The sequence below is a fragment of the Cebus imitator genome, unplaced genomic scaffold (assembly GCF_001604975.1).
Source record: "Cebus imitator isolate Cc_AM_T3 unplaced genomic scaffold, Cebus_imitator-1.0 Scaffold42, whole genome shotgun sequence".
NCBI lineage: Eukaryota > Metazoa > Chordata > Mammalia > Primates > Cebidae > Cebus > Cebus imitator.
Genome location: NW_016107357.1, coordinates 7,348,959 through 7,371,373, shown reverse-complemented (window position 1 = coordinate 7,371,373; position 22,415 = coordinate 7,348,959). Strand labels below are relative to the sequence as shown.

Sequence of the window (22,415 nt, the reverse complement as noted above, 5' to 3'; positions counted from 1 at the left end):
AGGGAAGCTGTAACATACTACCCACCCATTCAGAGCAACTCTCTGAATGACATGACTCTGCCTTTAATAATACCTCCTTATCCCACCCATTCAGCACTCCCAATGATGCTGACAATCAAATTGCAAAGCTAAGTGACAGGCTGAAACCTCAAACGGAACCCAGCATCTACTTAAAAACTTCCCAAGGTCAGCAGGGAGTGTTCCTGAGCCCAGCACCAGACAGGAACAAAGGCCCATGGCAGCAGCAGCTGGAAATGCCATCCATTATCATGCAAAGTTAAAGAGTGTCTAACTCCAACCAGAGGGCACTTGCAAATATCCAGGGCTTTGCTAGATGGCCACCTCCTTTAATTAGCTCCTCCTGTCTCTGAAGGTTTCCAAAGAACTGATCACTTGCTCCCACCTCCCCTTTCCCTGCTACCATTTGCCTTCCTGGGTGGACAGGACTGGAGCAGGCACTGAGCCTCACCAGCCTCTTTCACTGTGTGCCCACCCACCACCACGTGACTCTCCATCCTCCGGCATGAAGCTACCACACTGACCTTTCGCAGAAGGAAGCAGATGCGCTCGATGTTCCTCAGCCGCTCCCTCTATCAGGTCGCACAAGAAAGAAACGAGAGGGCAGGTTAGGGGTTCTGCTAAAACAGCATGAGAAGGCCCCGCAATCAGCCCCAATAATGGACAGAATCCACCAGAGACCCCTGCTATGCACATGGCCAGCATGCTCCCACCCCAATGACTTTTTCTAATAGAGTTTCTGACTTTCTTCCCTCTACCCTGTCATAGTCATTTGCTCTTAACAGAACTCTCCCAGCAAACAGTATGGCCCCATCTTCCCTCTCAATCCTGCATAGATTTCTTTTATCTACAGTCAAGTCTCTCTCAGCTTCCATGTACACATAAGGTGGTCCAGCTGCAGAATGGTACCTCATGTTCATGGAATATCCTAAAGCCTGCAGCCGGCCCTCCCAGGAGGACTTCCCACTTGGGTCTCAAAGAGCATATGTGCCCTCATTAGTATCTTAACGTAGACAAGTTCTCTGCCTGCTGGTTTTGTTTTTCTAAAGTGAGTCTATTTGGAGGAAGCAATCTCCCACTAAATTAGACACCAGTGATGCCCCCAGGCTAAGGCTTTTTAAGAAGTTCAAGTCCATCAAGGCCTGGCTCACTGCCAAGGGAAGGTAAGATGATGGCCCGTGGCTGGGCAGGTGATGACGCCCACAACATGCACTAAATGCCTTTGCCTCCCTTTTCCTTCAGTGACTTTAACAATTTGCAAAGCCACGCTGAACACAGCTGTGGCATCACCCGGTGCTTCATTACTGAGGCAATTTGGTTGCTGTAGATGGAATGGTAATGAGATTCCCTGTGAATCCAGAAAGGACAGGTGGCTTGGACACTTCATTTCCCTAATTAAATCATAAATATAGTGATTCCTGTGCCTCCTGTAACCCCAGAGGAAGGAGCCTCCATCAGGACATACTAGTGTCCACATGGCTAGCAAGACACATTGCATACTCCTCACACATGTGTGCACACACGCATGAAAGGAGATGCTGCAAGACACACACTAGCTCCTTCTCCAGGAGGCCAGAGCCCCTGAAGGACAATATCTACCATTAATTTAAAGTAAGACTGAATGCCCAGCTGCTAAAAGGAGGGGAAAACATGAGAAATGAGGAGAAAAACAGAGCATTCCTCCTCCTCTCCATCCCAGAGGGTCCAACAATATTAGGAGCTTCAGGGCATCTTAAATGCAAATGGGCCTCATGCCCTCATTGAGAGACGCATCATACGGATCAGCAATTATTTGTGACACATAAGTCCTTCCAGGGCTGGAGTCACCAATCAGTGAAGTAGCTTTCTTAAGCCACCTGAGTCTGAAATGCTGTTCTGGGGGCTCTACAGAGGTCTAAGAGCTTGCAGAAGAGTTAAATGAGGCATCCGAAGCATTTAACTTCCTGCCAGGGAGTAGCATCATAAAAACTGGGAAAACATGTCTAGCATTTTTCCATTTAGGGTTCTTACTTTTGTTTTTGTTTTAAATACGAGACAAGAGTCTTTTCCCCAGGGGCACCTAGAGTCTTTACTGTGTCCATGAGCTTCATAGGGCCCAGGCTCCTTAATTAATCGTTAACTAATTAGAACTATGCCTTTAACAATAAGAGTAAAAAAAGAGAATTGAGATTTAATTTCTACGCCACCATTTCAATATTCATCCAATGTTTAATCGACAAATATCTATGGGGCACCTACTATGTGCAAACGCTATTCCTGCACTGGCCTTTCACAGAAACTCCCTAGAGAGCATATACTAGTCCTGATTTTCTTTATTCGGTCTAATTTTCCTTATTCTTTACCAAGGTGAGCTGAAAAAGGTTCCACAAAAAATATTTCATGGTTTCACCAATCACGTGCAACCCAGCATGGAATCTGCATGATACAATTTAGCGGCAGGACAAATTCCTTCCCTTGCATTTTCCCTGGAATCATACAAGAAAGTTTTGGGTGTCTAAGTGAGCTGCCTATTAATTTGAGCCCAAACAATTAGAAGGAAGGAAAGTAAGCTCTTGTCTTCCCTGGCATTTCTACATGAAAGTATCTCTCTCTCAGACTAGAGTCGCTCACTGCATCTGGTAGATATTGACAGGCCAGGTGTGTACTGTTGGTGCCAAACACAAAAACATCCAGAAAGACATGAGACCCAGAGTGAAACCCTCCAGGCCCGACAGATCCAGATTATCCCAGGTGCAGGTGAGGCTGGTAGGTGGAGGCAAAATAGATTTTAATATTTATAAGTTCATGAAATACAGAAAGTTTTCAAGTAGACCTTGCAGGTTCTTTAAACTTGCATCAAAACTTGCTTTGAAAGAGTCTGGCTCTATTTCACGGAATCAAAGAATACACCAAAGCTTACCTCAGATATTATAAAATCAGGTCTCTTAAAGAGACAACATAGGGGAGGGGGTAGGATGGCAGGCTTTGGAGATTGGCAAACCTGGGTTCAAGTCCTGGCTTCAGCACTCATGAGCTCTGAATCCCTGCACAAAAGAGTTCATTTTGTGGCTTATAAATTGGGTTAAGGATGCCTGTCTCACAGCATTATTGTGAGGATTACAGATTATGTATATGAAGTTCCTAGCACGTAGTAAAAACTCAAAAAAATTACAACTCCAGTAACAGCCCTCGACTTTCTAGAAGGGGACCCTGAAGTCTGGTTCTTCCATATGGCCTTTTGGTACCTCCCCAAAAGCATATCCTTCTTCATGGGGCCTGCAGCAAAGGAGAAGAGGCCTCTTTGTCCCTGCTAATCAACAACCGCGCCATAAACATTCCAGGCTAAGATGGCACCATGATAGCAGAGCCTGTTGTTTTCTCTACAACTTCTGGCTGAAAAGGTCAACAAAGCTACTCAAAGAGGCAAAAAATTGCCTTCGCGCTGGAAACCATGGCCTGGAAGGAACTTCAGCTACACACAGAACCAGTGGATTTAGATTGAGAAACACACTTGAATGAACTGTGTGTGCACCACCCTTTGAACTCAGAAGTGCTAGTCTGGAGTAAGTTTGGAAAAGGCTCTGTCCACATACAGGGTTGGTCCCTGGCTCTGGGACATGGACTGCACTGACCAGAGAAACAAATACCCAAAACACCCACCCTCACCCAGCATCCATTCAGAAGCTCCCAGTCAGAGGCACAGCCAGGGCACAGGGGAAGGGTGGCATATAGGGCCTGCCAAGCCAGACAAGCAGGAAGACGCCAGGAGCCACGCATGCTGGGGCAGGTGGCCTTTCACATCCCGAACCCAGACCAGAGCAATCAGACTGCACCAAATTCTCCAGGCAGAGGTGAGCTGACCTCAGGCCCACAGAACCACCTGAGATGAATGCTTGTGGGTGATAGATATGGGGCCAGGGGCTTTGTGCATCAACCCACCCTCCATATCTCCATCTGAGAAACCTGGTGCCCAAGTGGAGAGTGCAGCACGGGACATCCATTCGTGGTGCTCATGTGCCTGCAAGCACGCTGGCCAACGGGAAGCTGCTTTCCTTGTTTATGGATGATTAATCAAAACACATGAGCACCAGGCTTTTGAGGACTCAAGAGCCACAGCACAGTAGACAATTTCCCTGGGTTACTGGGACAGTCACGCCTGATTTGCAAGAGACCTCAGCACACTTCAGGAGTGAGAAGGCTTCTTCACAACCTTGAGCCAGTTAGGGAGGCACAGTGGAGCAAGAATGTTCTTTATGCACTCAAATCATTTACATTCTCACCCTCTTTCCCAGGCCCTGGGTAGCTTGGGGTGACAGCACCTTCCCGTCACCAGTATCCACTACTTACCGCATGAACAGGGTTGCATTGGTCTATGGGGCTCTTAAAATCCGTCCTTAACTCATCAAAGGCAATTATCTGAAACAGAATACAGAGATTTGAGGTGTTAGTGCACATATGAGTCAATACACCATGTCCATAGCCTCTGTGGATTTGCTTTCAAATAATACAAGAAAAAGGAAGAGGCTGTAGACGGCACGAGAGTGGCCAGCAGCTGGTGACTGCTGACGCTGCAATAAGCACACGGGGTTGATTCTATCCTTCTGTCTACTGTGTATGCTTAAAATTGTCCTCAGTAAGGTTTTTTTAAGTATTCTGTGCTTTACAAAGATGTAGAGAAAGTCTACTGTGCTGAGGGCATGTTGGGATTTAGATGAAGGCGCAAAAAATTTAAAACTTCAAACCACTACTTTTAGCTCCTTTCCTTCCAGGAAGGGCTATTTCTTTTTTATTTGTGTGTATGTGGGCAGAAAGGGTGATTGGAAGTAAAACAGACAGAAGTCAGGTGAGAGGGAAGAGAAAAACAGAGCAGTAGAGTTGACAGTTACAGAAACCACCAATCTCCAGATGTCCACAAGCTGGGACAGGCGGCTCTGGGCAGTCAGCGCTTCACAGCACAGTCCTTTGAACTTCGGTCCTAAGTTCATTTTGGACGAAGACTCAGAACTGCCCAGAGAGCAAGTTTCCCCATAAGCCTGGAGGAAAGCGTGTTGGAGAGGACTGCTCCAGTCACACGGCCCATCCACAGAAAGGCCTAACTGACAGTGAAGGTTCACAAGCCCGCATTCTAACCGCAGCTACCTGGTCTACTGCGGAAGAATAAATAATAGAACAAGGTGGGATTTGGCCAGAGGAGTGTCCTTTCTTAGGGTGTGGAAGCCTTGGGTGCTTGCAGTGAAGTCTCTCCTATTGAAAATAAACAGACATAGCCAGGCGCGGTGGCTCATGCCTGTAATCCCAGCATTTCAGAGGCCGAGGCGAGTGGATCACCTGAAGTCAGGAATTTGAAATGAGCCTGGCCAATATGGTGAAACCCCATCTCCACTAAAAACACAAAAATTAGCTAGGTTTAGTGGCATATACCTGTAATCCCTGCTATGCAAGAAGCTGAGGCAGGAGAATCACCTGAACCCAGGAGGTGGAGGTTGCAGTGAACTGAGATAGAGCCACTGCACTCCAGCCTGGGTGGCAGAGTGAGACTCCGAGAAGACAGACAGACAGAGGAAAGAGAGAAGAGAGAGAAAGATGAAAGAGAAAGAAAGGGAGGGGAGGGGAGGGGAGGGACGGAGGGAGGGAAGGAAGGAAGGGGAAGGAGAAGAGAAAGGGGAAGGGAAGGGAAGGAAAAAGAAAGAAAGAAAAGAGAGAGAGAGAGAGAAAGAAAAAAACAGAAAGAAAGAAAATAAACAGACATAACCAGCTCCCCAGGGAGGCACATCCCAAGGGTCCTTGAACACTTGGCAGAATTGCTGAAGCAAGGAAGCAAGCTTCCCACCCCCGAGTGTCCCCAGTCCGGCAACATGGGGCTGAGAGTAAGCACCAAGTGAGAGAAAACAACTTCCCTCTACAAAGCAGGCAGAATTTTAGAGCAGTCATATGTCATCCTGATTTCAATCCTCCTACAGAATTTGAAGAAAATTTCAGTATAACTTGTATTAAACCAACATATTTTTATATCGTCCCTTGCCAGATAGTTAATTACCCAGCCTGTACTTAGACCCTTTAGTAACAAGAAACTCACTGCTTACTGAGGATGCTCCTTCCATTTCTGGCTACCTCTAATTAATCATTGCTTTCCTTATTAAACTGATATATGACTCCCTGAAGCTTCCACCCACAGCCTAAGCCAGGGTCAGCAAACTACAGCCTGAAGGCCAAATCCAGCCTGCTACCCATTTTCGTTCAACCTGTGAGCTAAGAATATTTTGTTCGTGGTGTTTTGGAGACAGAGTCTCACCGTCGGCCAGGCTAGAATGCAGTGGCACGATATTGGCTCACTGCAACCTCTGTCTCCTGGGCTCAAACAGTTCTCCTGCCTCAGCCTCCCAAGTAGCTGGGATTACAGGTGTGTGTCACCACGCCTGCCTAATTTTTGTATTTTTAGTAGAGATGGGGTTTCATGTTTTTAACATTTTTAAAAAATAATTGAAATAAACCAAAAGGAGAATATTTTGTGGCATGTGAAAATTATATTAAAATTCCAGTTTCAGTATCCATAGATAAAGGTTTATTGGAATATAGTAGCATTCATTCTTTTATCTATAATGCTGTGGCACAGTGGCAGGGTTGAGTAGTAGTTACAGGCTGTAAGGCTCACAAAACCCAAAATATTTACTATTTTGCCTTTTGTAGAAAAAATCTGCTGACCCCAGCCTATTTTTCATTTGCCCTCTAGAGCTATCCTCTCCAATATGATACCACTAGCCACATGTAGCTATTAAAGCTTAAACTTTTAATTGATTAAATTAAAAATTCAGTTCATAGACACATTTTAGTTGTTCAACAACCCTACCTATCTAGTGGCTACTACACAGCACAGGCATAAAACATCCCCATCACCACAGAAAGTTGTACCAGACAGCACTGCTTTAGAAGCACACAGGATGGGTCAAATCACTCTTCCACAAAGAATCCCTTTAAGTACTGTCAGCTACAGTGACCTCAGCAAATCTTTCTTCTTCAAGTTAAATCTCTCCAACCATTGTTCACACAAACTGACACTAAGCTGCCTCCTCATCCTGATTGTCACCACTGATGTTTCAGTTGTAAATGTCCATTCTCAAATGTGACTGTCAGTATTAAACACTAGCTTCAAGGTGAGGGTGGCTGGCACAGAGCGTAAGAATGTCATTCACCACCTCTGTTCTATAGTCTATGCTTCTTTTAATCTAGCCTGACTGCATTAGCTTTTTTGTGGCCATATCACATTCCTGGCTTTACACTGAATTTGCATTCCCTAAAAACCCTAGGTCTTTTTCATGTGCTTCAGTTAAACTCAGACCACCTCATTCTGCACTAGGATTGTTGGGTTTGGAGGCCTAAGAGCAGGAACTAATCTTTATCCTGATTAATTTCTCCCTATTCAATCTGGTCTATTGGTCCCATCTTTTGAGACATTGACCTATCTCCCAACTATTATGCAAAAAACACAATATCCTCAATACCCACAACCACATTCACTCTGATATAAAGGTAAACCAAGCATGACCAAGGGCAGAGCTCTGAGCTCACCATTCCTAGCTCTTGTGAGGCTGACATTGGTTTTCCTGGCACCTGATATCTATCCAGTTATAAAGACAGTTCACCACGTTTTGATCCAGTCACTGATAGCAACTATCTGGACAGCGGCAGAACTCCACAGTTGCTAGTGCACCACGTACAGGACCCTGGCAAAGAGGCTGGGTGCCCATAAAGGAAAGGGAGCCAAGTCCCCCCACGGTGGACAATCCCCATCCCCAGTCCTGCCCCAGGGCCTGTGTCCCCATCTGAGTGCAGGGAGGTGGGTCTGCACTGAATAGAACAAAGGTTGCTGGAGCTTAAAGTAGGGGAGAGGGGCCAATGGGGAGCTGGAGCTGTTCAGCCAGGCTGAGAGCCAGTAACCCTGCCTCCGCCCACCTCAGCGCCTCACCTGGCACAGACGAAGGAGGCCTGAAGAGTGGCTTATGCCTTTGAGCGCCATGAGATACGAGGCCCTTCATGAGTGTTTTCTGATGAGGCGATGGCAGTGCAACCATGAGGACAGAGGCTTTCAGCCTCCCTGTCCCCCGTATCTACTCACCAATGTATCTATCCATTCACCCAACATTCAGCCAGCATTCTTTATACACAAGCACTGGGCTAACCACTGCAGACACAAAAATCAACAAGACTGGTGCCTATGCTCAACAAGTTCCTAGTCTAGAGGGGGAGACTGCCATGTAGACAGGCCACTGTGCTACAGTATGATGAGGGCTACCAAAACGATTGTAATAACAGCTATCAGGTATTGCCTGCTCACCTTGACAGGTGCTGGGCTACATGCTGCACATGCTTTTTATCATTTAATCCTTTGACCACCCAAAGGATTAAATGGGACCAATAATAGTACCTACTTCACTATTATTGGTCCCATTTCAAAGATGAAGAAACTGAGGCCCAAAGTAGTTAAGTTACTTGCCCAAGATCACTCTTTGGTGCCAAGATCCAAACCAAGGCCTGCCTAACACTAAAACCTGAGCAATACCATTACATTCTTCTGCCTCCAAGTACCTACAGAGAAAAGTAAATAAGGAGTCAGAAGACGTACAGAAGAATGAACAGCTGTCCCCATGGAACCAAAGCAAAGCTTCCCTGAGGAGGCAGGGTTTCAGCTCCCCGCCGCCTAGCATTAATTCATAAATAGATTCCCAGTCCCAGCCTCCTGACCTATCTGAGGATACAAGCCATGGGCCCTACAGTGTAGTCTCATCTTTTGAGTGTAGCAGACTTCTACCTAGTGCCAAGCCTTAGCATCAGCAATGGACTGAGTGTGATAAGCACAATGATGTAAGGATGGGCAGATGAACAGCCCGCACAGTTTAATTCAGCTGAATGCACAGACCGGCCTGTGTGTGTGTCCTACAAGGCTCCATTGCACCCTGAGGCCCAGCCACTGACAATACAGGTTTAACTGCTGAACTTTACCTGAACTTTAACTGCTAAACCAACAATAAGATCACTTCATTTCTCACTCCTGTCTTTAAAGCATTTTTACATTTAATGCAGTAAAATTCACTCTTTTTGGTGAAAAGTTATGTGAATTTTGACAAATGCAGTCATGTGATCACTTCCACAATCAACACACACAACAGTTCTATCGCCCCCAAAATCCCCTTCTGCAATGCCCCCCCACCATGTCTCACCCCTGCCCCTGCCCAGCAACCACAAATCTGTTCTCCATCCCTCTAATTTTGCCTTCTCCAGAAAGTCCCATAAATGGAATCATGGAATATGTGGGCTTCTGAGCCTGCTTTCTTTTGTAAGCATAATATACTATGTGTTTAAGTTTAACCCACACTGTTGCCTGTATCAACAGTCTGTTCCTTTTTATTGCTGAGTAGTACTCCAATGTACAGATGAACTACGGTTTATTATTTATCTGCCCATTAAAGGACATTTGGGTTGTTTCCAGATTTTGACAATTATCATTAAAGCTGCTATAAACATCTACACAAGGGCTTTTATCTAAACACAAGTTTTCAATTTCCTTGGACAAATAGGAGGGTCCATGTGGTAAGTGTGGGTTTAATTTATAAGAAACTGACAAACTGTTTTCCAAAGTGGCTACACTATTTTGCATTCCCACAAGCAACATAGCCTTCCAATCACTTCACATCCTAGACAAAACTAAGTACTGTCAGTTTGTTTTTTGGTTGTTTTGTCTGGTTTTGGTTTTTTTAGTCATTTCAGTAGGTGTGTTGAGGTATCATCATAGTTGTAATTTGCATTCCTCCACTGACTAAGGATTGAGTATCTTTTCATGGGCTTAGCTGCCATCTGTACATCTGTTTTGATGAAACGGTGTCCAAATAATTTTCTCTTTTAAAAGCAAATTAGCTGATTGTTTTGTTCTGATTGATGATCTTTGAGAGTTCTTTATATATTTTGGATACAAGCGTCTTGTCAAACATGTAATTTGCAAATACTGTTTTCTATGCTGTGGCTTGTCGTTTCATTTTTGACAGTATGCTTCTCAGAGCAAAAGTTTTTCACTTAACACTGGTTTATCCAATTTGTCCATTTTTCTTTTATGGATCATATTTTGGTATTGAACCTATGAACTCTTTTGGATCTAAGAACTTCTAAGATTACAAAGGTTTTCACTAATTTTTTTTCTAAAGCTTAACGGTTTTCTCTGTGGGAAAGCTTAAACAACAAATTCAATTTACTTAACAGATTTAGGACTATTCCAGTTATCTATTTCCTATGACATGAGCTTTGATAGTTCGTGATTTCAAGGAATTGGCCCATTTCATCAAAGTTGTCAAATTTGCAGATTTATATTGGGAGCCATGCCTATTTTTATTTTTGCCTCCCTCATTGGACATCTCCCCTGCTTTTTTTCTCAACAGACTTTTGAGGTGGAGGCTTAAGTAATTACAGAAAACGTAAGACAAGTTGGCAGCAAAGCAGTGGAAACAAAGCAAGAGCGATCTTCTTCCCCAAGTCGCATAACTGAAGTCCTTGAAAGCCAGGTTGCCTCTGTGCCGCCTGGGGCTGGGCCCTGCCTGAAAAAGTGGGGCAAGGACGAGGCTCTGGGGTGGAAAACTGGAGGTCCTGAGGAGATGCAGCACCAGAAGGAGAGAGAAGGATCAAGTTACATCAGTAACATAATGCAATATATAAGGGCAGACAGCAGGACTTAGTGGAGTACCAGGCTGGAGGCTTGAGAAGCAGAGCCAGGGGAAGCCACTGAGAAGTCCAGAAAGGAGGGCAGCTACAGAGAACACTCTAGATGTGAAGCTGTTTCTATGAACATTGAACCCTGTTCCTACCACCGCTAGGCTTAGGCAAGCTCAGCCCAAAAGGCCCTGCCCCAACCCTCCAGCCTATGGCCTCTCTCTCTTCCCTCAACCACAGGACCATGAAGCAACGATCCATGAAATCCCACTGTGCAGAGCTTCACCAAGGACTACCGCAAGGTCAGTCGCTGCTTGGGTCTGCCCTAAGCCTAGATCACCCAGATTCCATCAAGCCTCTAAAATTGGGAAACTATAAAGCATCTCATGCTTCCTTCTTTGGGTTCACAGAATTTACAATCAGGAGATTTTTTAAAAGTTATCTCACTTGTTGGAAATCATTATTTTGCTAAAAATAACCATGCTGTACTATGGCAAAAAATAAAAATAAAAAACCTTCCTGCAAGATGAAGAAATGATCAAAATGTCAACGTGCATTAGCTAATGAGTCCCCAGGGCTGCCCCATCAGAGCTTAGCATTGGAAGAGGCTGGTTTTCTCTGGGACTTTCTCTTCCCTGCATTTTCTCCTCTTATTTCTGCAAGCTCTTAAATGGTTGAGACCTCACTACCTTGCATGTGTATTGCATTATCTTACAGACATAACTTGACCTGCACAAGTACTCTGTGAACTCAATAGGGATGTCCCCCTAGCACACAAGTTCAGGAGACCAAGACCCAGTCAGAGTGTTTGAATGACGTACTCCACCTCACGTGATGAGTGAGGGACAACCCACACCGGACCCAGGTCTCTGAGTCTTTGATCAGTTAGTGCTCCATCCAGCACACTGTGCTGCCCCTCTGTGACTTGAACGGGTAAAAAGAAAGTATTGAGTTACTGAAGAGGCCCAGAAAATGTTGACTAGAGACCCACGATGCACCTGGCACCATCTTTGGCTCTCTAGAACAGGAGTGAGAAAGAAGAAAAGGTCCCTGCCTTCATAGAAATTATAATCAAGGGTAAAAGTGGAAGAGATAATTAACAAATAGATAATGAAAGCATCAGAAAATGGCAGACTGTGTGAAGAGAATAAAACAGCTAAGAGGAAGAAATAGAATTAGGAGGAGAGAGGGAGGTGGTCAAGAAAGGCTCTCTGAGGAGGTATCTAAGCTGAGAGACCTGAATGACCAGGAGCCAGATGAGGAAAGGTCTGGGAAGAAATTTCCAGAGATGGAAATCATGCTGCAGATGCCAGAAGCAGGAAATAAGCTTGGCAGGTGTGAGGCACGCAGAGGCCTGCACCGGGGAAGCCAGAGAGTGAGACGGACAGCAGGGGGAGGGGAGGTCAAGGCTCAGGGCTGGCCAGGATCCCACTTGTGCAGGGTTCATCCAACTGCACCTCCCCAAAGTAGACAGTGTGACAAGGAGCCATTTGGCCCATCTGCTCCACCGGTGAAGTGGCCCTCATGTGACTTGCAGGACTGAGTGTGTTTGCTAATTGTGGTCTCTCACTCTAACAAAAGGAGTTGCATGGACATGACTGAGGGGCCACTGCTGATACAAGTTGAGCAGTGTGAAACCAGTGTCACTTGTGCAGGCTGTGGAACAGGTGTTGGGCTGACAGCTTTCAAGTCCGTTCCAAGAAGCAGCAGATTCACCCAAATGAAAAGTCAGTGTTCAGGGCAATATTTAAAGAGATCATGAATCCTAAGCAAGTCATACCTAGGGAGTCAGAGGATATATTTAGGTTAACCCATCTTAGCATTTGGGCACTGGCAAAAGCTGTGCGGTTTTCTAATGAGGCCTACCTACATTAGGAAGGGCAATCTGCTTTACCAATTTAAATGTTAATCTCATCCAAAAAACGCCCTCACAGAAACATCCAGAAAAATGTTTGGCCACATAGCTAGACACTATAGCCAAGTCAAATTGACACGCAAAGTTAACCATCACAAGCCCCCAATACTAGGGACTGTCATAGGCTCTAGGCAGTGTGCTGGGCCCCGGCCAGGGGGGCTTGGTTGGAAGATGGCAGAGTGATGACCAGTGGGTCCTTTTCACATGTGAGAAACCATCAGAAATCACGGCATCCAGCATCTCAGCACATGCTCCTCTTAGGAAGGAAGCTGCTTTACCGTAAGGTGGGAAAAGTGTGCGACCCAGCCTCCTCCACTTAGGGATGAGGAGCCTCAGGACCACAGAAGAAAGGGGCCTGTCCTGGCACTGTCACCCTCAGAGCCCACACAGGGTCGCTTATCATTGTCTCAGGAGCAGTGTCCACTCTCATCATGAGTGGGGACCGTCTGTGCTGTGCGGTACCCAGAACAGGCTCTACAAAAGATGGGGCTGGGCCAATTCCAAAGCCGAGCCTTAAGAACCACGAGCACCTTGGACTCCATAGGAGGAGGGCTGCTGCGCAGGAAAATGGGACCCGGCCCTTCTGCTGCCACACCCTCCATGCCTGAGCAGCACCCCGAGTGCCCAGATCTGCCCGTGCCACTGCCTTCTAAGTCCTCGCACAGCCACACTCCCTTCTCACACCACAAGCACATGAACTGCCACTGACTCCACGCCTCTCTCTCCCGAACAGGTGCTGCCTCTCCAGAGTGAAGACTCCTGGATCTGAAGGAGGTCTCCCTTGCATCCTGACCCTGCCGGTTCCCAGCTGTGTGACCTGGAACTTGTCATTTCACTCCTGCAGGTCGTGGCTTCCTTATCCATAAAATGAGAATAATCCCTACCTCAACTGGTTGCTATGAGTGCAAAATGGGGACTATAGCACCATGATAGACAGAAATACAGACTGTTGGATGTGGGGGTGGGGTGAATGCCATTGTGTAAAAGGCACAACAGTGTCATTGTTACACATGCCATGTGAGTCAGCATGTCTCGCTTCAAATCCAAATTCTACCTCATTTATTCGTGTGACTCTGGGCAAAGTGTTTAAGCCCTCCGAGCCTCAGTGTCCTCAAGTATGAAGAGGAGATAGCAGTGGTTTTTTGGTTCCTACTTCATATTGTTACTTTAAGGATTAAATGAAATAATGTACAACAAGCACTGGGCGCAATGCCTGGCATGTAAAGTTAAAACATTAATATCATTACTTTTATTTCCGTAATTACTACCATGCAGATGTTTGGGCCCAACCCTCTGGTCTCAGGGCTCTCCTCCCCTTTCTGGCCTTGAGCATGATCATTAGCAACACACCATCTGAATCAGGAGAATCCAGGCACCGTAGGGGAAAGCTGGGGTGGGGGGTAAGTAAGAGCCATGGCAGAGCCAGTCTGAGGACTCAGATGGGTGATAAAGTCAGCATGGCCCATCCTGTTACAGGTGGAAACCTGAGCTCAGGGTTGCCAGGACAGAGGCTGGAGATCAGCAGATGAGCTGAGAACAGAGGCATCGGCTGCCCCAGAAGACTCCCTAGACCTGAATCATGAGTACAAATTGGGAAACACAGGATACGTTGGCTTATTTGCCATCATGTGCCAGAATCTGCAGACATAGCTGGTTCTGACACAGCTTCCCTGGTCCCTGTCTAGTTAACAGGAAACAAAGACACCCCAGAGCCGTGCAACTCTGGGACTAAAGCCAAGTGAGCAGGAGACCAGGCAGACCTAGCCCCAGCTGACTTGCTTCAGCTGACAGCACAGCGGTCCTCAACTCCAGCCAGCAGCCATCTGGGTCAGAGTGAAATCCAGAGAGAAGAGAATTAGAAGGCCCTTTCCTAATGACTTGTCATAGGCATAGGCCAGGCAGTCACTCTGAACAGCTCAAGCAGTGAGGGAGGAGTTGGCAAGAAGTAGCGGCAGCCTGCAGTGTGCTGGGACCTCCCCCGGGCAGTCAGGCTAGAATCCCCCGCTCCACGAGCCCCCTAACTCAGCCAGCCCACCAGCACTACATCTGGGCCAGCACAGGAAGCACACTGGGACCACAGAGCCTGCCCCAGGTAACCGCCCCCAGCCCCAGGTTCCCCCTCCTCTCACCAAATGTATGTGTGCTCCGGCATCCTTGGTTCTCAAACAAAAGAATGCAGGACCAATTTCTGGCTCAAATGTTTGGTGATCTTCCAGACACCCTTTTGGAGTCCCTGCTTTCAGCCTCCCTCCTTCTGGTCCAATGTCCTCTATTCCTTGGGTGCTTCTTCGACACCTAGGCCTCAAGGGCCCATGGCCAGCCCAGCCCTGCTCAGCTCTGGGGGAGCATGCACCCAAGAGTGAGTATAGATGTGCATCAGAAAGGTTCCCCAAAGAATCTTTCATGAAGAGCCAACATTACTCATTCCTAAAAATACTTACTAAGCATCTACCATCTGCCAGGCACTGTCTTAGGAGCTAGAGATACAACAAAAAGCAAGGCAGACAGGAGCTGGCCTCTACCAGCCTCCACCCATTCTGTGTTGACTCTGAAAACACAATGGCTTCTGGGCATGGTAGCCAATTGACAAGGCATCAATTGCTCACCTGAATATGGATTCTTTTAATCAAACTGAAGACAGAACATGTATAAAGGAGCATAGTTAATGCCAGCTCCGGGCCAGAACTTAACTTTTTAAAAGTTGTTGGTGACCGGTTGCTTGTAGTTTGAGACATCATCACTGATCCAAGCAAGGCCCTCTCTTACATATATATTTGTTCACTTACTCATTCATTCATTTCCTTCTAGCCCATTAGCCCTTTTGCTCCACCCTTGGCAATTAATGTTTTATGTTTCAGGTGTATCTTTCTGTTCCCTGTGTTCTTACAAAATGTGTATTCTCTATGTGTGCATAGATTTTTAATTTACCTAACTCATATCCCATGCTTTCTTATCTTTTGCCCTCAGGAGCGTAGCTCCAGGGCTCCATGGGAGTGGCCACTATACTTCGTCTAACGATGCTACCAGTGAGAAACAGACTTGACCATGTCATCTCAACTAATGTCACAAAATCCTAATTCACGTCACCTTAGGGATTGGTATGCCAGTTTCTTTGGGATTTATACCTAGGAGTGGAACTGTTGGGTCATGGGGTTTAATTGGACTGACTGCCCTCCTTGACTTCCCTTCAAAGTGGTTACATTCCCCCAGCAGAGCTGTGGATTCTCTGTCCCACATCCCCTCAGACACGGAGCAGAATCCAGCTTTCCAACATTTGCAGTCTAATAGGTAAAGTGCAATCTCTCTGTTGTTTTAATGTGCACCTCTCCAGAGACGATCTGGGGCAATTCTTTGTATAAAGGGCTGGCCTTTGGGGTTTCTTTTTCTGTTCGTTGTCTGCTTAGATGCTTTGCCCGTTTTTCAATGAGATCGCTGCCTTTTTCTCTTTTTGATTTGTACTGGTTGCTGGTATGCTGTAGATGTGAATCTCGCATTTTGAATACCTTCTCTCATCAGCCACCTGTTGATTAATTAATTCCGTGGCTATTGTATCCTTCACTGAATGAAAATCAATTCCACTCTTTTTTGCCTCATATTTTATACTTTCTGAAGTTTAAGAAGTTCTTCCTTGTCCCTAAGACACAAAGATAGACTCTTACATTATTTTATATTTTATTTGTGAAATTTGAGGATTCTAATTAGTCTTTCCTGTCGTCTGATGCCAGTATCTGGAACTGTGCCAGGTCAACTCACAAGTCACAGTTACTTCACTCACTGAATATTTAATGAGCACTTACTATGTATGAGACACTGTGCTGGGAGCTACAGACAGAAGACAAGGCATAGTCCCTGGACAAGATGACAGAAGTGGACTAAGAACTCCATGTGGCAAGAGATGAGAAAGGGCAACCCTAAGTAGAAGGAATGGAATTTCAATTTGCAAACTGCCCAGGAGGAAGAGATCACAATCTCAGCAGGAACATGCCAACTATATGCAAGTAACATGACAATCATGCAAACATTTGGGGTAGCCCAAGAATAGTGAAGACTATCACTGGGGGATCTAGAATTCCTCTCCTAGTCTAGAAGAACTTATACTAGGACTTGAATGATAAAGTCTAAAGTTCTCAAAACCAAATGCGGAATCAACTACTAGCAAAAAAACTTCTAAAATGCACTGGTTCAGCCTCCAAGGTGTACCCAATGGATGGACTCCTTCTGTGTAAAGACATTTTTCAGCTGCCGTTTCCTCCAAACCTGCAGAAGTCCATGAACTGGTGATTGAAGGCTGAGCCATGGCTCTTTGTAAAAACCTCCGTGGGCTCCTAAGAAAAGTGCCCACTCTAATGATCGCCTGCAGAAAAACTCCCCCAACCAGGAGGATACCTATGCACTGTTAAGATTCTTCTAAATAGCACCATCCACTTTGGGAAATGTTAAAAGCCAGGCATTCTGCGTTTATTAATTAAAATACTTCAGTGGAAAAATAGCAACCACAGTATCAACTCAGAATACAACCAGAGCATAGAGGACATGACCCTGCTGGAACCCTTACCAGACCTGGGCCAAGGCCAGTCAGAAAGCAGGATGGATTATTTCACAGCACATTAACACCTCCCAGTACCAGCTGTCTGCATGCTCAGAGAAAGGTCTGTCACCTGGGCTCGTGGAAGGGGCATCGTGTGGAAGTCAGGAACCTGAGTTTGGGTTCTGGCTTGGCTTTTGACTGTGTGATTTTGAACAATCCCTTTACCCTCTATGCCTCAGTGTTCTCATGTGCAAAATTAACACATTGGATTGCATCAGTATTTCTGAATATGGAACAGGGTTGGGAAACATTTCAGAATTCCTTGGGAAAGTTGCCAAAATACAAGGGGGCACAGGCCCTGCCCTGTACCTGCCAAATCAAAACCAGAGGGTGGCTTGGCCAGGCTGGATAAGAGCCACCTGACTGGTTACACGTGGCTTGGGATTGTTTGCACATCACTGGAAGCATCCCTCAGGCAAAAGAAGCCTAGCAAGCTAGGCTCCTTAAGAGCCTACAGACAGAATCCTTGGGCTTATCACTAAACCTACTGACTCTTACCTATAGCTATCATTCCAGGGTGCTGGGGAAACAGGATTGGGGACGGAGGAACTGTAAATCTCTTGGCAAATACAAACATCTTCCATGTCCTAACCTAGGTCCATAACCTCTGAATCTAAAACACAGCTTTGATCTCATAAATGAGTCCTACTACATATGAGTAGATGCAAAGAATGCAAAAAACACATACAAAGAATCCTTGGGGTCATGTGTTATGGGTGCCTTGGCGATTGCAGGAGGTATTGCTCCAGGTAAGGAGACACCGTTTTGCTCACGGCTGCATTCCAAGCACCTGGATCAGGGCGACGCACACAGTGGTTGCTCAATAAGTATCTACTGAAAGAATGAATGAATGAGTTTGCCCATCTTCATATTGGTGGCCCAGTGCTTGCAATAAATGTTAAATGAGCAAATATAAAACATTTTAAACTTTTAAAAATGCTTTCATAAATCCTTCATTAGTTGATCACAGCAACTCACCCAGTTCTTCATTTAGATAAAGTAGGTTAGCTCCTTCTCTATCCCAGACTGTCCTCCCAGTGTGTGTAAGGAGAAATTATCTCTTCACTAAAGGTGGAGCCTGGGAGTATCCATCGTACAGTAGGGCAGTTCTGAGGCCCAGTCACATGTCTATCCATCACATAGCAGGTCCCAGGATTCAGAACCTCTATCCAGCCCGTGCGGTCCCCAACCTACTAATCAACTAACTGAATGTGCACATATTCAAGAGTGTGTAATACTATACTTTATAAAAGAATTATTTCAAGTGGCTTATCAGAAATACATAGAGAAAAATAATTGAAAATAAAAATTAAGGCCAGGTGCAGTGGCTCACACCTGTAATTCCAACACTTTGGGAGGCCAAGGTTGGCGGATCACCTGAGGTCGGGAGTTCAAGACCAGCCTGACCAACATGGAGATACCCCATCTCTACTAAAAATACAAAATTAGCTGGGCGTGGTAGTGCATGCTTGTAATCCCAGCTACTCGGGAGGCTGAGGCAGGAGAATCGCTTGAAGCCAGGAGGCAGAGTTGCAGTGAGCCGAGATCCTGCCATTGCACTCCAGCCTGGGCAACAAGAGTGAAACTCTGTCTCAAAATAAATAAATAAATAAAATTAAAATTAGACTCAGAAAAAAATACAGAAGTGGGGAAGAGAAAAAGAGAGAGAGTGACTGAGAGAGAGAGAGACCGACCGACCAAGACTGCAGGGCCCACAAAGAGCCAAATTCATTGGCTTGAAAATTTGGATCTAAGTTTCCCAGAAGAGCCAGGTGTGGTGGTGCACACCTGTAGTCCTAGGTACTCAAGAGGCTGAGGCAGGAGAATCACTTAAGCCCAGGAGTTCAATGCTGCAGTGATCTATTATTACACCACTGCACTCCAGCTTGGGTGAAAGACCAAGACTTTGTATCTAAAAAATTAAAATTAAAAATAAGTTTCCCAGAAGCTGAAGTGAAAAGAGAAATCAGTTACATAGCTGTCCATGTCCATAAACAAAAAAGCTACCAGTTCCTCAGGAGAAACTATTCCCAAAACTCATATCTAAAAGTTATTTTCTATACATATTTAAACTACACTGGAGAATACTGTACCCCCTTAGCACACACACCAATGGGCATTAAACTGTTTGCTGTAGCATCCCTCAATAATGACTAAGAATTGAATACAAAATGTGGCCCAGCAAAAACATTTGATGGAGGAAGTAAGACAAGGCAATGTGGTCCAAATTTTAAACATGCTTCAGTCATCTTCCATCAATCTACTTCACAACTAGTGAAACTAGTCCAACTGCCCCACAGAACCGATGCTTATGGTTTTTTGAATACACGTGGAAATTGACCCTCCCTGGTCTTAAAACTTGAAACTTATATTTGTCTTATGTGAGTTCCTTCCTCAGAAAACCAACTCTCAAGCAAGGAACTGAAACTCACTAGATCACCGCATCCAGTGAGATACCAGATCCATCATCCATCGTGATTGCTTCCATACCCTTCCCTAATTCCCATTTTTCTGGACGTGGTTCCATTCCTTCCCTACTGTATAAACCCCCAATTTTAGTTGGCTAAGAGGAATGGATTTGAAGCAATCTCCCATCACTCTGGCTGACATCACCCACATAAAGCTTTCTTCCCTGGCAATACTCATTGTCTCAGTAATTGGCTTTCTGTGCAGCAAGCAACAGGACTAGACCAAATCCCCGGCATTTCAGTAACAGATTTTGGTTCCTTGACCAGAAGGCCTTGTTCGTGGCAAAATTTAGCCACATGAACACGTTCATAAACCAGTGAGTTTGCATTGCTATCTCATGGCTAGAATTTCAAGGTAAAACCTATTGGATCTTTGTTTATATGTGTCTGGATATTATGTGCTGTCTTTACATGGTGCCAAATTGGCTTATAAATAAAAGGGAACTCATAAATTAAGTAAATAAGTCCAAGGCTTTCTCAAGTTCATGTGACTTAAGTAAATCCTAAATAAACAAGCTGGCTTTAAAATTATTGGTAAGATTAAAATAGAAATGTCTTCAGCATTGTCAACATATTTTTTGGGGTAGTTATATTTGTCTCTGCTAGATATTTTAAAGTGTCAGGGTTTGGCACAGAAGGTTATAAAACCATAAACCCAGCCAAAACAAAATGATCTCTGTGTGATTTTTTTGATAAATAAGACTAATATCATTAATTTAATAGAAAGCTGAATCTTCTTAGTTACTGGTGAAAACACCCCTGTATTTAAGTTTCTTGGGTGAGCACTTAATATGCACAGGTTATAAAAATAATTAACAAGGAAATAATGACTAGCTCTAATATCTCAGTTCTCATAAGTAATCTAGATAAACTGCTAAAAATGAGTGAAATGTAAATGGGATAAATGCTATAGCTGAAATTTTTATGTAATTTAAAATCTTGAAATTATTTTAAATGCTCACTCAATGTCTGGGCCATTTCCAATTAAGAAAGGGTTATAATAAAGGGGAAACATGTTTTTATAAAAAATTATGGAATTTTCCTACCTATAAAATGCTAACAATGGATAGACAGTTCAGAATTTCTTGCTTCCTAGATTTTCACCCAAATTTAAGGTAACTAAGAATAGGAATTCTAGCTAATATATAATTTTGGGCCACAGCCACCAACACAGCCGTGCTGCCACCCCACCTCCCCTGCTTAGTGCCAGCTGCCCACAACCTCCGACCTGTTCCAACAATCTGGTAAAACATGGTGGATTACTATGAAGTTCTAGGTGTGCAGAAACATGACTCACTGGAGGATATTAAATGACATATCAGAAACTGGCACTGAAGTTGCATCAAGATAAAAATCCTGAGAATAAAGAAGCAGCAGAAAGAAAATTCAAACAAGTAGCCAAGACATATGAGGTGGTGCCAGATGCTAGAAAATAAGACAGCTATGACAAATAGGGCGAAGGAGGGCGAAATGGTGGAGGCGGCGGCGGAAGTCATTTTGACAGTCCGTTTGAGTTTGGCATCACATTTCGTAACCTAGATGATGTCTTCAGGGAATTTTTTGATGGAAGGTACCCGTTTTCATTCAACTACTTTGAAGACCCATTTGAGGACTTTTTAGGAAATCAAAGGGGTCCCCAAGGGAGTAGAAGCTGACAGATGGGTTTTTTTTTTTCTTCTCAGCATTCAGTAGATTTCCATATTTTGGAACTGAATTTTCTTCTTTGATATAGGATTTACTTCATTCTGGTCACTAGGTCATGGGGGACTCATTTCATTCTCTTCCACATCATTTGGTGGTAGGATGGGCAACTTCAAATGTGTATCAACTTCTACTGAAATGGTTAATGGCAGAAAAATTACTAAAAAAAAGGATTGTCACAAATGGTCAAGAACAAGCAGAAGTTGAAGAAGAGGGTCAGTTAAAGTCCTTAACGATACACGACGAAGAGCAGCAGCTGTGCTTGGTTAACAAGGAATTCAATGCACACATTTAACATAAATGTCAAACTATAACAAGCACCATTTGAGGATTAACAAAAACAGTTTTTTGAAGATATCCAATGAACTTGACTTTCAGTATGATTGTACCTAAAGGATTTATCAACAGCTCTTCAGAGCTCCTATTTGTCATAGACTTGTGAGTTTTTTGTTGGGACCACAAAACAGGATTCTTTTTGTTTTAAATCTCTGTATGCACTTTGCTTTTTTATTAAACATACTCCAAGGTGAGCCTTGACTCTTCGGTGGAAGGACAAGATTGTACACTAAAACCAGCATGGCTCTGCTCTTCCATCAGGTCTGAAATGTGAGCCAACAGTGTCAGCCTGCTATGATGTTAACATTGCCAGGACAAGACTTCTATAGAGATAATTTCATTTTTTTCACTAATTTCATTTTTTTCACTATTTAGTAGTGAAAGATATCAATGCATTAACAGTAATGTGTTTCTGGTGTAATGTAAATTAAGGATGTTTTCTGCTTGTGCATAAATGCTGGCAATTTAGTAGGTCTTGACAATTGTTTAAACATGCAATGTTAAGCTTGGGTTTAAAAAAGTAAAGCTGGTAAGCTGGGTCTTTGTCACTTGCTTTTAAAAAAAGAAATGCAAATGTGTTCAGTGCATTCTTTCCTGAAAAATAAAACTGCACATAAGATATTCCAAAGATGTGCTCTTATTGAAAAAAAGAATAATTTTGTTTAATACAGAAGTTATCTGATATGGTTTGGCTGTGTCCCCACCCAAACCTCATCTT

The 22,415-nt window shown here is 44.5% G+C and overlaps 1 protein-coding gene and 1 pseudogene across 3 annotated transcripts in view; one reads left to right on the top strand and one right to left on the bottom strand.

Moving 5' to 3' along the window:
• Window positions 1-22,415, bottom strand: part of CNIH3 (cornichon family AMPA receptor auxiliary protein 3) — a 287,496-nt gene that overhangs the window by 54,288 nt on the left and 210,793 nt on the right. For all 3 annotated transcript variants that reach the window (XM_037737728.1, XM_037737729.1, XM_017526408.2), the window contains 2 exons: window positions 4,345-4,413; window positions 543-590 (listed from right to left, as the gene is read on the bottom strand). In XM_037737728.1, the coding sequence (XP_037593656.1) occupies window positions 543-590; window positions 4,345-4,413 (117 nt within the window). The remainder of the gene's footprint in view (window positions 1-542; window positions 591-4,344; window positions 4,414-22,415) is intronic.
• On the top strand, window positions 20,912-21,656 carry LOC108302716 (annotated as a pseudogene).